Source organism: Doryrhamphus excisus, chromosome 6, assembly GCF_030265055.1.
Source record: "Doryrhamphus excisus isolate RoL2022-K1 chromosome 6, RoL_Dexc_1.0, whole genome shotgun sequence".
NCBI lineage: Eukaryota > Metazoa > Chordata > Actinopteri > Syngnathiformes > Syngnathidae > Doryrhamphus > Doryrhamphus excisus.
In genome coordinates, this window is record NC_080471.1 from 10,946,607 (window position 1) to 10,960,413 (window position 13,807).

The 13,807-nt window shown below is 43.1% G+C and overlaps 2 protein-coding genes and 1 non-coding gene across 3 annotated transcripts; 2 read left to right on the forward strand and 1 right to left on the reverse strand.

Moving 5' to 3' along the window:
• The first annotated feature begins 554 nt into the window (after positions 1–554).
• Positions 555–13,777, forward strand: eif4g2b (eukaryotic translation initiation factor 4, gamma 2b). The gene is made up of 21 exons (XM_058076139.1): positions 555–583; positions 637–747; positions 1,584–1,649; positions 1,881–2,006; positions 2,562–2,664; positions 2,749–2,880; positions 3,012–3,078; positions 3,160–3,311; positions 3,405–3,515; positions 4,401–4,583; positions 4,696–4,837; positions 5,790–5,953; positions 6,037–6,150; positions 6,433–6,561; positions 6,644–6,748; positions 9,371–9,586; positions 9,661–9,919; positions 10,672–10,876; positions 11,171–11,379; positions 12,110–12,231; positions 12,344–13,777. Exons 1-21 carry the CDS (start codon positions 555–557, stop codon positions 12,407–12,409), a joined length of 2,811 nt encoding a protein of 936 aa, XP_057932122.1. The 3' UTR covers positions 12,410–13,777.
• Positions 6,195–6,358, forward strand: LOC131131746 (small nucleolar RNA SNORD97). The gene has a single exon (XR_009130250.1). It is a non-coding gene; the product is annotated as a small nucleolar RNA SNORD97 (small nucleolar RNA).
• Positions 7,817–9,138, reverse strand: LOC131131486 (neuroplastin-like). The gene has a single exon (XM_058076230.1). The coding sequence runs from the start codon at positions 9,001–9,003 to the stop codon at positions 8,152–8,154; it is 852 nt and encodes a 283-aa protein (XP_057932213.1). The 5' UTR covers positions 9,004–9,138; the 3' UTR covers positions 7,817–8,151.
• Positions 13,778–13,807: the final 30 nt, after the last annotated feature.

The following is a 13,807-nucleotide window of genomic DNA, read 5'->3' on the forward strand; positions in this document are numbered from 1 at the left end:
TTCGCTACTCGGTCACACGCATGCCGATTGCGGTGAGCATCATTTGGGATGTGTTTGCATTCCAGCGCTGTTGGAGCGACCAAGCATGGCGCCCTGTCACTGCATTATGGAGGAACGACAGTCATTTCAGTCAGATTTGTTTCTACTATCAAACACGGATTAGACATGTATGTTATCGCATGTATTCTCGTGTATATAAAAACCAAGATGACGTTCATTGTGGCCGAGCAAACCACGTCTCCTCACTCAGCAGCCGACTTTAGCTGTCTGTGAGCTTGTTAGCCGGTTAGCATTAGCGGGCAGCGTTGGGGGAGTTTCTTTGTTCTAACAAAGACGGTCACGAATGACTGTTTTTAAAAGTCTTACCATTCTCCCCTAACTTGTCGGAGCACCACCAGCGAACAATTTCTTGTTACAACGTTAATCTATCATGCGCGCAGTCTTGCATTCGTCTCATGGATGCGTTTGCTTTCATATTATGAATGTTCGTCAGTGACGAGCCCAGCCTGTAAGAAAGGTAGTCAGTCTGGATTGAACCGTATCAAATGTATTGAATGTCACGCTTGATCATTATTAATGTGTGGTGGACCTTTTAAAGCTGTCATCTACTGACTTGCTTGTTTTTTCACTCCTCAGCACCGTTTTCCCCAAACCCTTTCCTATTATCCTTATTCTTTCCACTATTCTTCATTGTCAAGCCGCCAAAGTGGAGAGTGTGATTGCAGAAGGGGGTGCTTCTCGTTTCAGGTAATAGTTCCCTTTAAATTGTTTTTAGATTTTAGTTTTTCGCCCCCAATTCCTCTATGATTTATGTTGGGGTTTGGGTCTCGGGCTAGAACTTCCGGCCCACAGAACAAAGCAGGATGTCGAAAGGCTCAAAATGGCTGTTTGTGCAGCCTTGGGGGAGGGGGCTTATGTTTTGATATGAGCCTTGTGATTTAGTCCCCTGGGTGGTGGATGGCAGCACAAACCCACTACATTGTGCACAGATTGTGTGTGTGTGCGTGTGTGTGTGTGTGTGTGAGTGATGCGATGCAGCATTAGATAAACCCACACGCCTGGCGCCACTACATGCAGTCAGTCCAAAGTATACACACACTGTCAATCTTCGAGTTTGTGTTAAATGCGCTCACCAACCACAATCAAATGCCGCTACAATTTAAAAATGTCTTTACAAACATAACATGCCCCGAGCAGCAGATAAACATGTAAGAATATTTTGCTTTTACTGTGGTTTTCTGAGTGCTGTTTGTAATGTTTTGAAACCTTGCTTAGCTACGAGTGTCAGGATGGAGAGTGATTCTTTGCTTACGGAACGGTACTGTTGATGGCAAAAGAGAACTGTGATGACCATAGAATGGGAAATTTAAACCTATTGCAACATAGAAGGTGGTATACATGTCTGTTGGCACTGCGTGGCACCTTTTTATGTGAAGAAAACTCACCTCTGCTGTTTGTCACCGCATCTGTCACGTACTAAAGTCAAGGCTGTTTTTACTTTTAACAAGTTCTAGGAAAACATACACTGTATATGATTTATGAGTCCACCTTGTGCTTGACATGGTCTTTGCTTTGTGCTACAGTGCTTCTTCGGGGGGAGGAGGTGGTAGGGGTGCACCTCAGCACTATCCCAAGACTGTCGGCAACAGGTGTGTCACCACAGCATCCCATAATTGCTCTTGTGACTTAAGTCGCTGATAGCATGTCAACAGTCAACCGCAGATGGTTTTCATTTTTGACCAAGTCGATAAGTAAAACACATCTAGATCCATTAAAAGATGAGAACACATTGTTTTGTGACTGACCAAATGCACAGTCCACACAGAATGTTGTTATGCAGTATGGACTATGACTTAATTGTCATCTTTGCACTTCAACAGCGAGTTCCTGGGGAAAACCCCAGGGCAAAGCGTTCAGAGATGGGTTCCTTCACGAAGCACTAGACGAGATGTCAACTCCAGCAATGAGAAAGAGCGACATGATGCGATCTTCAGGAAAGTGAGAGGGTAAGGACAAAGTCAACACTTTAATGGGCTGACATCCCATTAGAAAAGTTAGCTAATTTCTTACCTATAAATGCATGTGCTTTACAATTTGAGACAAGTGTATTTCATTATATGGCTAAGGTTTGTAGCTTTTTATGCAAGACTGAATTACAATTGTATATCGTCATATTGTGATATATGTTAAGGGCCATATTGCCCAACCCTTATTTAAATTTAGATTCCACTAAAACAGATACACAAAGCACAACATACTTTCAAGTACAATTTTTTATCCTTCAAAAGACAGGGCTGACACATTGCACTTACCAAATTGTAGTAGCTACTTCCTGAGGATACTCTGAGGACAAACTGAATGTAAATGCATACTTGCACGCAATACTTTTACAATATAATGTGAAAAAATGTCTGCAGGGTTTACTGAAAATGTTTGAGAACCACTGACCAAGGACGTCTCAGAATGACTTCCTTGGTCAAAATGTGAAATCCAAGATGGGGATTGATTGTTTTGGGTGTCTCCCCATCATACTGATCTGCTTGTTGTCATCCAATCTCCAGCATACTCAACAAACTCACGCCTGAGAAGTTTGACAAGCTATGCCTTGAGCTCCTGAACGTGGGCGTAGACTCAAAACTCGTCCTAAAAGGAATCATCTTGCTGGTAGGTGTCCTAGTCAGGTGGAGTGGAAATGTTTGTGGATGCCTCTTCACTGTGACTCGTGACTGGTTCTTCCCTACGTTCCAGATTGTGGACAAAGCCCTAGAAGAGCCCAAGTATAGCTCGCTCTATGCTCAGCTATGTCTGCGCTTGGCAGAGGACGCACCAAACTTTGATGGCCCTTCAACCGAGATCCAAACATCCCAAAAGCAGAGCACAGTGAGTGTGATTCTTCATTTAGAACCTATGGACCTTTTCATTTAGAACCTTTTGTCACTGTAATGAGGCAAAGTGTACCACTTTGCATTGGTAAAAGCTCTAACCTTGAGATATTTCCACTGCTCTTCCAGACCTTCAGAAGACTGCTGATTTCCAAGCTTCAAGATGAATTTGAAAACCGTGCCAGAAATGTTGAAAGTAAGCATACGGACAGTTGGTTTATGTGTTGCTTAATTTGTCCCTGCTAACTGCTGCACCCGCCTCCTCTTGTTCCTTCAGTCTATGACAAACATGACAACCCTCTTACTTCTGAGGAGGAGGAGCAGAGAGCCATTGCCAAGATTAAGATGCTTGGCAACATTAAATTCATTGGGGAACTTGGCAAACTCGACCTCATTCACGAATCTATCCTCCATAAGTGCATCAAAACGGTACATGTCGACTGTTTGGATGGAAGCCATGTCATCTCTTGGAGAGCGTTGTGTGACCCATTTCCATCTGTCTGCTTTGTCTCTCTCCTGAAGCTTCTGGAAAAGAAGAAGAGAGTCCAGCTTAAGGATATGGGCGAGGATCTGGAGTGCCTCTGTCAGATAATGAGAACTGTTGGGCCGAGACTCGACCATGAGAAAGCAAAGGTAACTTTTCACTGTCGGAGTCAAACCAACAGCACTCAATTTGTTCAGCTTTTCCACCTAAACAATGGTATTGCAAAAAGTATTACATCCATTCCAGAGATCACACCTTTAGTGTACTGTACATGTTTTAAATTACAGGGGACTTATTATGCCTTTTCTGACCTATAATTGTTGTTGTATTCTTTTGTTAAACACTACCAAAGTTTCAGATACTGAGGTTTCCGCATTTGGAAGTGAGCCCTGAAAGAAATTTGGGATGGCTCAAAACGCTCTGTTTCAAAAGGTGTGGTAAAACTGTCCCTTTTGTGATGTCATAAGAGCGGACCTCCTTGTATGGGCATGGCTATAAGCCGATAAGCTTTTTATTTTGTGTAAGTCATGGAGTAAAAGCGCTTGCCTACAGGAAGCGGCATTGCTAATAGCCATGTCCCACCAAAATTAATTAGTGGCCACATTAGATGTATTAAATGCTAAAGCTATTTACTATTAATAGACGCCTTGAGAAACTTTGCACTCTCCAGTCTCTAGCTCGTATAGCTAGCAGCACAAACCGGAAGTCCTTTTATGCACTTGACCAACCACAGTGGAGTGCGTGGGCCTGCAGACGTGGCGTGGGTGGAATACATTAAAACAAGACTGTTTTCGCGGGAACCACAAAATCCAAAGTAATACAGCTGAATAGGTGCAGATTCTGGCTTGTGTGCTGGCTGTAGTGTGTAACTGCTCTCCAAGAGTCCACAACTCAATACTAAAGGAAAAATTAGCATAATTTGGTCCCCTTTTAAGGTATTCTTTTATAATAGTATATACCAATCAAAGTACCATAACATGTTCATCTGTCACTGTGATGTTCAATTGATCCTTTCCTCTGGGTCACCTCACCAGTCTTTAATGGATCAGTACTTTGGCCGTATGCGATCCTTAATGAACAACAAGGATTTGCCAGCGAGAATCCGCTTCCTGCTACAAGATACAGTGGAGCTGCGAGAGAACAACTGGGTCCCCCGCAAGGCTTTCCTCGACAACGGACCAAAGACAATAAACCAGATCCGACAAGATGCAGTGAAGGTCAGTTGGTCCTGTCTTTGATGAGTGGTTAACATCTTAAGCACCGCTCATGGTGTGTGTGAGTGCGTGCGCGCACATCTTCACTTGACACTATGTCCACATATGCCTGCAGGATTTGGGCGTTTTCATCCCAGCACCCATGTCACAGGGCATGAGGATGGACTTCTTCCTGGAAAGCCCCTTCATGCCCAACAGAATGAAACTGGACAGGGAGACGCTCGGGGGATTGGCAGACATGTTTGGACAGATGCCAGGCAAGAAGTTGCCCAAGTCTTAAATTAGGATATTGTGAAAGTCACTATGGGAATCTGCAGGTTGAGTTGTTGCTGATAGGCATGGACGGTGCCTGTCGCAAGTAATGCTTCAGCCCTTTGCTGTTCATAATGCTGCCGTGAAGTGGAACATGAAGTATCCATTGCCTCAACTCTATTATTGGAAATGTAAACATTGAATGAATCCTGCAGCATTCTTACAAGAAAAAAATCAGCACATTAAGATTGTCATAAATGTATTAATGGAGGCAAATTTATGTAATTTCATATATAATTGACATGTATTATGGCAAGCCACACCTCTTTGTTGTGATGGACTGAGGCGAGATGTACAGTGGAAACCTTTTTTTTTTTTTAATTTAAATTATTCCTACCGTAAGACATCAAGGTTTGGTTTCAACACCTCAACCTGTATATCTCCAATTTGTAAACGCATCTTTCGTCTAAACACTTCCTCATTCTCCCCGCACTACCGCTAGGCAAGGTGTTATAGACTCTCAACTGCAACCATCTGTATGTCAGGAACAACTACTAAAGTTCATTCAAGCAGTCTTCTCACACTTTTCCACACGAAGATCAATTAGAGAATTGCTGTAGTCTTCTAAATACATGTAACTCCAGCCGAAAGCAGAGTTCAGAGAAATTGCAAAGAGACAGACAAATTATATGGCGTGTGTAGTAGTATTTTAGATTTATTTAAATGTTTATTGGTTAACATATTATATTTAACATATAGTCCAGTCCTGTCATTTATCTTTGTGCTCATAAAATACAGTGCATAGTGAGCATATTTCAGACATAGTTATAAATTTACTTGTAAACTGATTAATCTGACTAAAATGTCATCAATTTACATCCCTTAATATTATGTGTACATTTTACTTGAGATGTTGCCTCAACATGATGTCCTGTACATGTGCATGCTGTCCTCTAGGCAGTGGGATTGGAACAGGACCCGGAGTTATTCAAGACAGGTACTCGCCCACCATGGGACGCCATCGCACCAACCCACTCTTCAACGGTCACAGTGGTCACATCGCTCCCCCACCACAGTCACAGTTTGACATTGGGCCAAAGTCCTTTGTAAAGTCCAACCAGGTAAGGTCTTTGTCCAAATGTCACTGCACTCTTCCTGTCCTCTGTAGCATCATCATTCTCTCTGTCCATGTACTTCGGAGCAGGTTCAGAACCAGCATTTCCTCAGCCAGAGTCAGAACCACGCAGCCCAGCAGCAGGCCCAGTCCAAGGACATGCCCCCTCGATTCAGTAAGAAAGGACAGCTCAATGCAGATGAGGTAAGTGTTCCTTGTCTCTGTGGAACTGCCAGTGTGGACTCTTCATGCTCAGTGATTATAAAAAGACGCGTTATTCTGAGGATGCAAACTGCCACCAGTTTCTTTCCTTTGCTTCTCCGCTTCACTCCCTTCATCTTACACTCTTCCTCTTCCTTTTCCTCACACTGGTTGGTGGTCCACTGACTGTGATTATGAGATCTGAGAGCATGATGCTAGTTCTTGTTCATGCTGTGTTTTGTTAAAGTGCAAGATTATATTATCTCCCCTTGTCATTTCCCACAGATCAGCCTGAGGCCGGCTCAGTCATTCCTCCTCAACAAGAGCCAGGTTCCCAAACTGATACCGCAGATCCCCACCATGATGCCTCCCAGTGCCCAGCCCCCACGCACCCAGACCCCTCCCTTGGGACAGGTAGCATCTCATTTTATAGGAAAACAAACATGGAGTTGCTTTAATGGGACAAATATATTAATCACATGACCTTTGGCTTCAGCCCCCTCAGCTTGGCTTGAAAACCAACCCTCCGCCCATCCAAGAAAAACCTCAGAAGACCAACAAGAAACCACCTCCTGCCAAAGAGGAGTTGTTGAAGATGACGGTATGTAGTAAAAAGGCTCAAATGTGTATCAGCAGATTCTTTATCATAATGACTTGATTTCCAGTGAGAGTAAAAAGTATTTGATCCCTTGCTGTTTTTGTTAGCTTGCCCACTTATGAAGACATGATCATTCTATACTTTTAATGGGAGATCTATTCTAACACGGAGAGACAAAATATAAAAAAGAAAATAACTTTAAATGTATTATAATTATTTTGTATTTCATTGAGGGATATAAGTATTTGACCCCACTAGCCAAAAGCAAAGCCTTTGTTTGCAAGCACAGCGGTCAGACGTTTGTTGTACTTAACCACAAGGTTGTCACACACATATGGGGGAGTTTTGGCCCACTCTTCTTTGCAGATCCTCTCTAAATTTTTTTTTTTTTTTTTTTTTTTTTTTTTTTTTTTTTTTTTTTTTTTTCATTGAAGTGCATCATAGCGTTTCTATCAATACATAGCTACAGTGATTTCATACATACAGTACATACATTGAACCTTATTATTAGGTTTAGAGGGACATTGCAAAGCCCTTTAAATGGAATATTCATATTATCATGATGAATCTTGGGTCATGATAAGCAATTGAGTGATAAAATGGTACAAAAGTGCGATATCGACACGGCTGAGATGTGTTTTTTCTTCTAAAACCGTACAGTATAGATGATCTACATCAGGGGTCAGCAACCCCTGGCTCCAGAGCCACATGTGGCTCTTCAGCCACTTTGTTGTGGCTCCCTTCACAAGGCTCAAGTATTTTTTTTAAATACGCCAATGGGAAAAAATATGCTTTTTTTTATGAGTTTTTTTTTTAATCTGACTTTCTGTGAGACCCTGAATGAATTGAAGTGAATGAGTTCTGACTCGTGATTGGATGAGCTCAAAGAGCTCACATGTGACGAGAAGCAACAATTTGGTGTAAAAATTTGGCGTTAAAACTGATTCAAACTTTCAAAAGTTTATAAGATATTGTTTTTAAATTATGTTTTGCGGCTCCTATCTGTTTTCCTTTAGTAAGCGTGTGGGTAAAATGGCTCTTTTGATAATAAAGGTTGCCGACCCCTGATCTACATGAAGCCACTCTGAGAGAACACAAAAAAAATCCTTTTCTCAGAGGGTCAATATCTTGCATGCCATTATTTTAAAAGTCGTAAAAGTAGCAAACGAGGAGGGCGGGGGCGGGAAAAATCATACACGTCAACAACTGCATGCAGTAACAATAGTTGTGTTATCAATGGCATATTGATTAGAGCTTGTTGCAATAAAATCATAAGGCATGCCTCATTCAAATTCCCTCACAAGCACACGTTCAATGGCGGATCCATTCTAGTAACTGGCGTGGATTCCATTCTTCTTTACCTTCTTGTGGTCAATAAGCATAATGTGCCTCTGCAAACAGGCAGCTCAATTTGTATTCCTCTGGCGCAGGTTCTTGTCTTTGTGGTTGTTGGTGGAATTGGTTTTCACTGGTCCAGCTGGGTCATCATCGTCTTGTAAATCCTCAGGCTTCTTACGTTTCTCATAGACAACAATGATGACAACCAGGATGATGATCTCGGCCAAAACCCCCAGAAGAGGCCATAAGGGGGCCAAATGGCTGCGGACTCTCAGCACGGAGCTCTCATCGCTGCTGCCCATTAAGTTGGTGGCGTTGCACTGGTACTCGCCTGGGTCCAAGTTAATGTCCAGGTTGGCAATGGTGAGCTCAGTGTAATTGTCTTTGCTGCTGATGAAGAATCGGCCAGATGAGTTGTCAATTTCCCTATAAATGCCGTTGTCAAGTTTGCGCCAGGTCCAAGTGGGATGAGGGTAGCCCACCGATTTACAATAAAGCAGAGCACGCTGACCCTCGTTCCTGTTCTCACTCCGTTTGTGGCCTGTAATCTCAGGGGCGGCTTTGACTTCAATGGTCGTGTTGGCGGCGGGGGATATCCCAAAGGTGAAGACGCACATGTACACCCCGGCATCATCTCCTCTTGGTTTGCTCAGCTTGTACTCGGTATTCCTATTTAGGCTGCGAGTTTCTGGGATCTCCTCCCCGTTTTTCATCCAGTAGCTCTCCAGGAGGGGATTGTCACTGCTGGTCAGGTTGCATTGAAGAGCGAAAGGGGCGCTGTGGCCTTCCACGGGAAGGGAAGTGTGTTCAGAGGCAGCGATTGATGGCTCGTTTTGCGTGGAGACGGTGTGCAGCATCAGGGCTCCAAATATCACCACAGGCAGAGCCATGACTGCGCCTCGACGGTTCCCAGATATCATCGCGGTGTGTGAGAGTGAGGATGATATTATGATTACGCCGCGGGGAATCACGGATGCTCCACACACTCGAGTGTGGGACGAGTGGGGCTGCGGCTGAGCCTGACGACCGCTTGTCTTCCTCCCGCTGCTTTGCAACTGCATCCTCTCTAAATTAAGTTTAGTGGGCTTTTGCAAAACCTATTTAAAAATGCCCAGTTCCCTTTTTAAATACATAGTTCACTGGAACACATTAACAGAACACAACAGTGCATAAAATGTATTCAAGGCCCGAGTCCTTTAAACAAGGACTCGGGGTTGGAGATGAGTACTCATTGTTGATTCGGTTGATGAAAGACCACTCTGACCACGTGTCCTTATTTGGGTTCAGGAGGCTGCTGTAAGCGAGTACTTTACCAGTAAGGAGCTGAATGAGGCGGTGAGCAGCATGCGTGAGATGAAGGCTCCCAAGCACTTTCTGCCCGAGATGCTGAGTAAGATCATCGTGTGCTCTTTGGACCGGCCTGACGAGGACAAGGAGCACGCTAGCACTCTGATCCACACGCTTCGCCTGGAGGGGCTCATCACAGCAGAGAACTTCATGCAGGTCAGCACATCTGTCTTTCCCTGAGTCAGTTTGCATGTAGGGGAAGCCTTGTCACATCATCTCTTGTCTTGCAGGCTTTCCTCAATGTCCTGGACCAGTGCCCAAAAATCGAAGTGGATGTGCCCCTGGTGAAGTCCTACCTAGCCCAGTTTGCTGCACGGGCCATCATTGCTGAGCTGGTGAGCGTGGCTGAGCTGGCACACCCCCTGGAGAACGGCACCCACTTCCCGCTCTTCCTGCTGTGCCTGCAGCAGACTGCCAAACTGAAGGACAAAGAGTGGCTCACTGACATCTTCCAACAGAGCAAGGTCAACATGCAGAAGATGCTGCCAGGTAACTTTCTAAGATGTAGGAAATATTGGATATACAAGATCACTCAAATACTGTCATCGTAAGGAACGTTCGTGTGTGGAAGTACTCAGCAGAGCTCTCAATCGTGATACAATCATTATAAACCCTTAAAAATCTCCTCCCAACCTAAATAGGTTGAAATGGTGATAAACACGGGCAAAAGTTGGCTAAATCTCCTCTTACAGTGCATGAATGGAAGCTAGCAGGGGTTAGCATGTGTGGGGTTTTTCTGTGCACGACCCAGGCTCAATGAGTGTGATTTCACCACGTTGTGTTTTACGGCTTTAATGTAAGGAAGGTTTTACAGTGCTTGATGACGAAAAAATATGAGAAATAAATGTATTTTTGAATGAAGTACGCTGTAAATACAGTCTCCACACACAGAATTTCTATATTTTTTGTGACCGCCTTTCAAAATAAGAGCGCAATTTGTCCCATGTCTGCATAACCGAAACAAGTGTCAAAAATAATTTTTCATACTGTATGCAGTTGGAATTGCATGTGTGATTACATCTTAATACATTTTGTTGAAGCTTTAGTAGCAATGTGTGCAGAGGCTGACATCCCATGAGGAAAAGTTAGGTAGTTTCTTACCAATAAATACATGTGCTTTACAATTTCAAAATACAAAGTGTATTTTGTTATATGGCCTAAGGTTTGTAGCTTTTTATAGATTTTTTGTTTATTTTTTAAGACTTAGCTCACAGGTGTAAACATTTGTTGGTTTTGTGCAGAAATCGACCAGAACAAGGACCGCATGCTGGAGATTCTAGAGGGAAAGGGTCTGAGCTTCCTGTTCCCTCTGCTGAAGCTGGAGAAGGAGCTGCTGAAGCAGATCACGGCAGACCCGTCTCCACAGTCTATCTACAAGTGGATCAAAGACAACATCTCCCCCAAGCTCCACACCGACAAAGGCTTTGTCAACATCCTAATGACCAGGTGCTCTTTTTATTTATTTTTTTAAACTCCTTAAAGCGATAGTTCCGATATGTTTTTTTGGGGGGGCTGATACGATGACGTATAGGTCTGATATATGCGACAGATAGAAATCTGATTTATATCGCCATACAAACGAGGCATGGCTTGCATATGGGGGAAAAATCTGGATTGTACAGTTAACAGACATGACAAAAAATCAGGTACAGGTCACATATGAGCAAAAATAAATCAATTGACCAACAGTGTGAACATACCCTTGGTAACCTGCTCCCCCCAACCCCTATGCCAATGTAGCTTCCTGCAGTACATCGCCCAGGAGCTGTGCATGGATGAGGGCGACGAGCAGCTGTCTGCCCCCTCCAAGGAGCAACTGGAGCAGGAGAAGCAGCTACTTCTGGCATTCAAACCAGTCATGCAGAAGTTCCTGCACGACCACACCGAGCTGCAGGTCAGCGCCTTGTACGCCCTGCAGGTGCACTGCAATGCCAACAGCTTCCCGAAAGGTACAGTACCACCTCCAGGGGGACACTTCATTTGGTACACATGTACAGTCTGAGATTTCATTCGATTGTAGGGTTGGGTGATACATTTTATGTACACGTATAGATTATTCCAATGATAAGAAAATGACTTATACCAGTATAAATGATGCAACGTAAGAGGAGAAGGAACGTTCATAGAACGTACAGAAGTATATACTCGTGTATATATGTTTGGAAACTCTAAGGATTCTCAAAGAACGGCGGAAAGCCCGACAAAACGTCCGTCATTTGCAAAGAATGCCGCATTAAGAAGCCATACAACGGCAGCAGACAAACATGCAGACCCCATACTGAATTCCATTTTTTCCCTTTGCTTATTTGCATCATATCACAATAAATTGCACCATATCATATCTAATTGCATTGATTTGAACTAAATGATTATAATGATTGTATCGCATTTTATTGTGAAGAGGGTGAATCGCATCGTATCGCCAGAAAATTCCATGTATCGCTGGCAGTGCATCGATGTGTATCAAATTGTCCTCAGTGCTGAGATTCACACCCCTAGTTGTATCGTGTTGCATCCTAAAATTATTGTGATATATGCCAAGGTCCATATCGCCCAACCCTATTAGATTGTGTACATAATGTGCCAATATACTGTATAGTAATGAACAGTCAGACGCAATACTTTGTTGTCGTTTATTTAGTTATGAGTGTACTATTTGCATGGTATTGTGTTGTACAGGCATGCTGCTGCGTTATTTTGTAAACTTCTACGACATGGAGATCATTGAAGAAGAAGCCTTCCTCGCATGGAAAGAAGACATCACCCAAGAATTCCCTGGAAAAGGAAAAGCTCTGTTCCAGGTATCACGTACTATATGGGACACACAGTTCAAGCGGAGCAAATCTGTATTTGTTTCTCATGCTGCGAGTTCATGCAGGATACATTTTGCATCTTCATTTTTCCTTCTCTCAGGTCAATCAGTGGCTTACCTGGTTGGAGACGGCTGAGGAGGAGGAGTCTGAGGACGAAGCGGATTGAGAAGCATCATAAAGTCATCTGAAGTAGATTTCCACTTTGCCTTTCCTTTGTGTTTACCTCCATAATAGATTGCGGTAACCACTAACGAGCGGCTCCCCTCACCTGGGCCCACTCCCTCCCGCTCTGTCGCCTTGTGGGTGTTTTTGACTCGTCATCAGCAACATCAAGTGTGTAGAGTGACTCAACTTCTTTTTTTTTTTGTATTGCTTCTTCAATTTCTGCTAATTTAATATTTGAGTAATTAACTTTCCCCAAGGCAAACCACTATTTAAAGGAAAACTGCACTTTTTGGGAATTTTGCCCATCATTCACAATCGGTATGTGAAACATGAACACATATTTCTTTCCCTTTTCTGTGCCTTCTAATGCGAGAAAAGGAGTTAGTATGAGCTCGAGCCCCAACAAAAAACCTTGAAAATGCCAACTGAACCATTTACATAACTGACTTGTATATTAACCAAGCTACAGCAAATACAAAACTATTTATCTGGCGGAGTAACACGACGCCTCGCTGCTTGCCTCAGTGTCACTTAGACAGCTTTACAGTGAGAGGAAAAAATGAATTTGTGAGAGAACATTAAAATACAACATTCAGAGCTAAAAACAAGTATCATATATTGTATAAATACGTGATCACAGCATGTACTGTATAAGCGATACATTAACAGGTTTTTGTACCGGGCTTCGTAGTTGAAATGGGTACCTCTCGGGCATTGTTAGGTAGCTCACACTAACTTGTTTTCTTTCATTAGAAGAGAAAATGCAGAGAAAATGAAATGTTCATGTCTCAGGTAAGCATTGTGTATGGTGGGCGAAAGTGCAGTTTTCCTTTAAATCTCGACGCTGGATCTCAAAGTTGTAAAAGGTGATGGCGAGGGTTTTTTAGGTTAGTGGGGGGGGCACAGTGAAGCATACGCTGGCCACACATTTGTCGTATATGAATTGTTTAGTCGCCCTAAGCTTGCTTTTTTATTTTAATAAAAGTGCTCTTCACAGTTAGCTGCTCGCAGACGTTCCTCTTGAACCAATCATGAGCGTGTTTCTACCTCTTAAATTAGTCAAACTGTGTGGTTTCCGAGCCGGGATGATGACGTGTCGCAACCTGAAACCCGAGCCAATGCACTAAAATATTTGATTTAATCGCACACCAACAATGCCCCCCTCCCATCACTGTGCTAACATTGAATAATTAAATGGAGATGCATTTTTTAAGTTCTTAAATTGATAAATGAAAAGCTATATCGGCCCACCTGTCCTCCATAATTAACTGCTGAATTAATTAGTGAACATCATTGTACTCAATGAAAGGTCTCCATCATGATTGTGCACCTGCTTTAATGTCAATAAAGTCCAGTACATGAGCACCAACTCTGTTTCCTATCCACTTGTGCTGCTTCT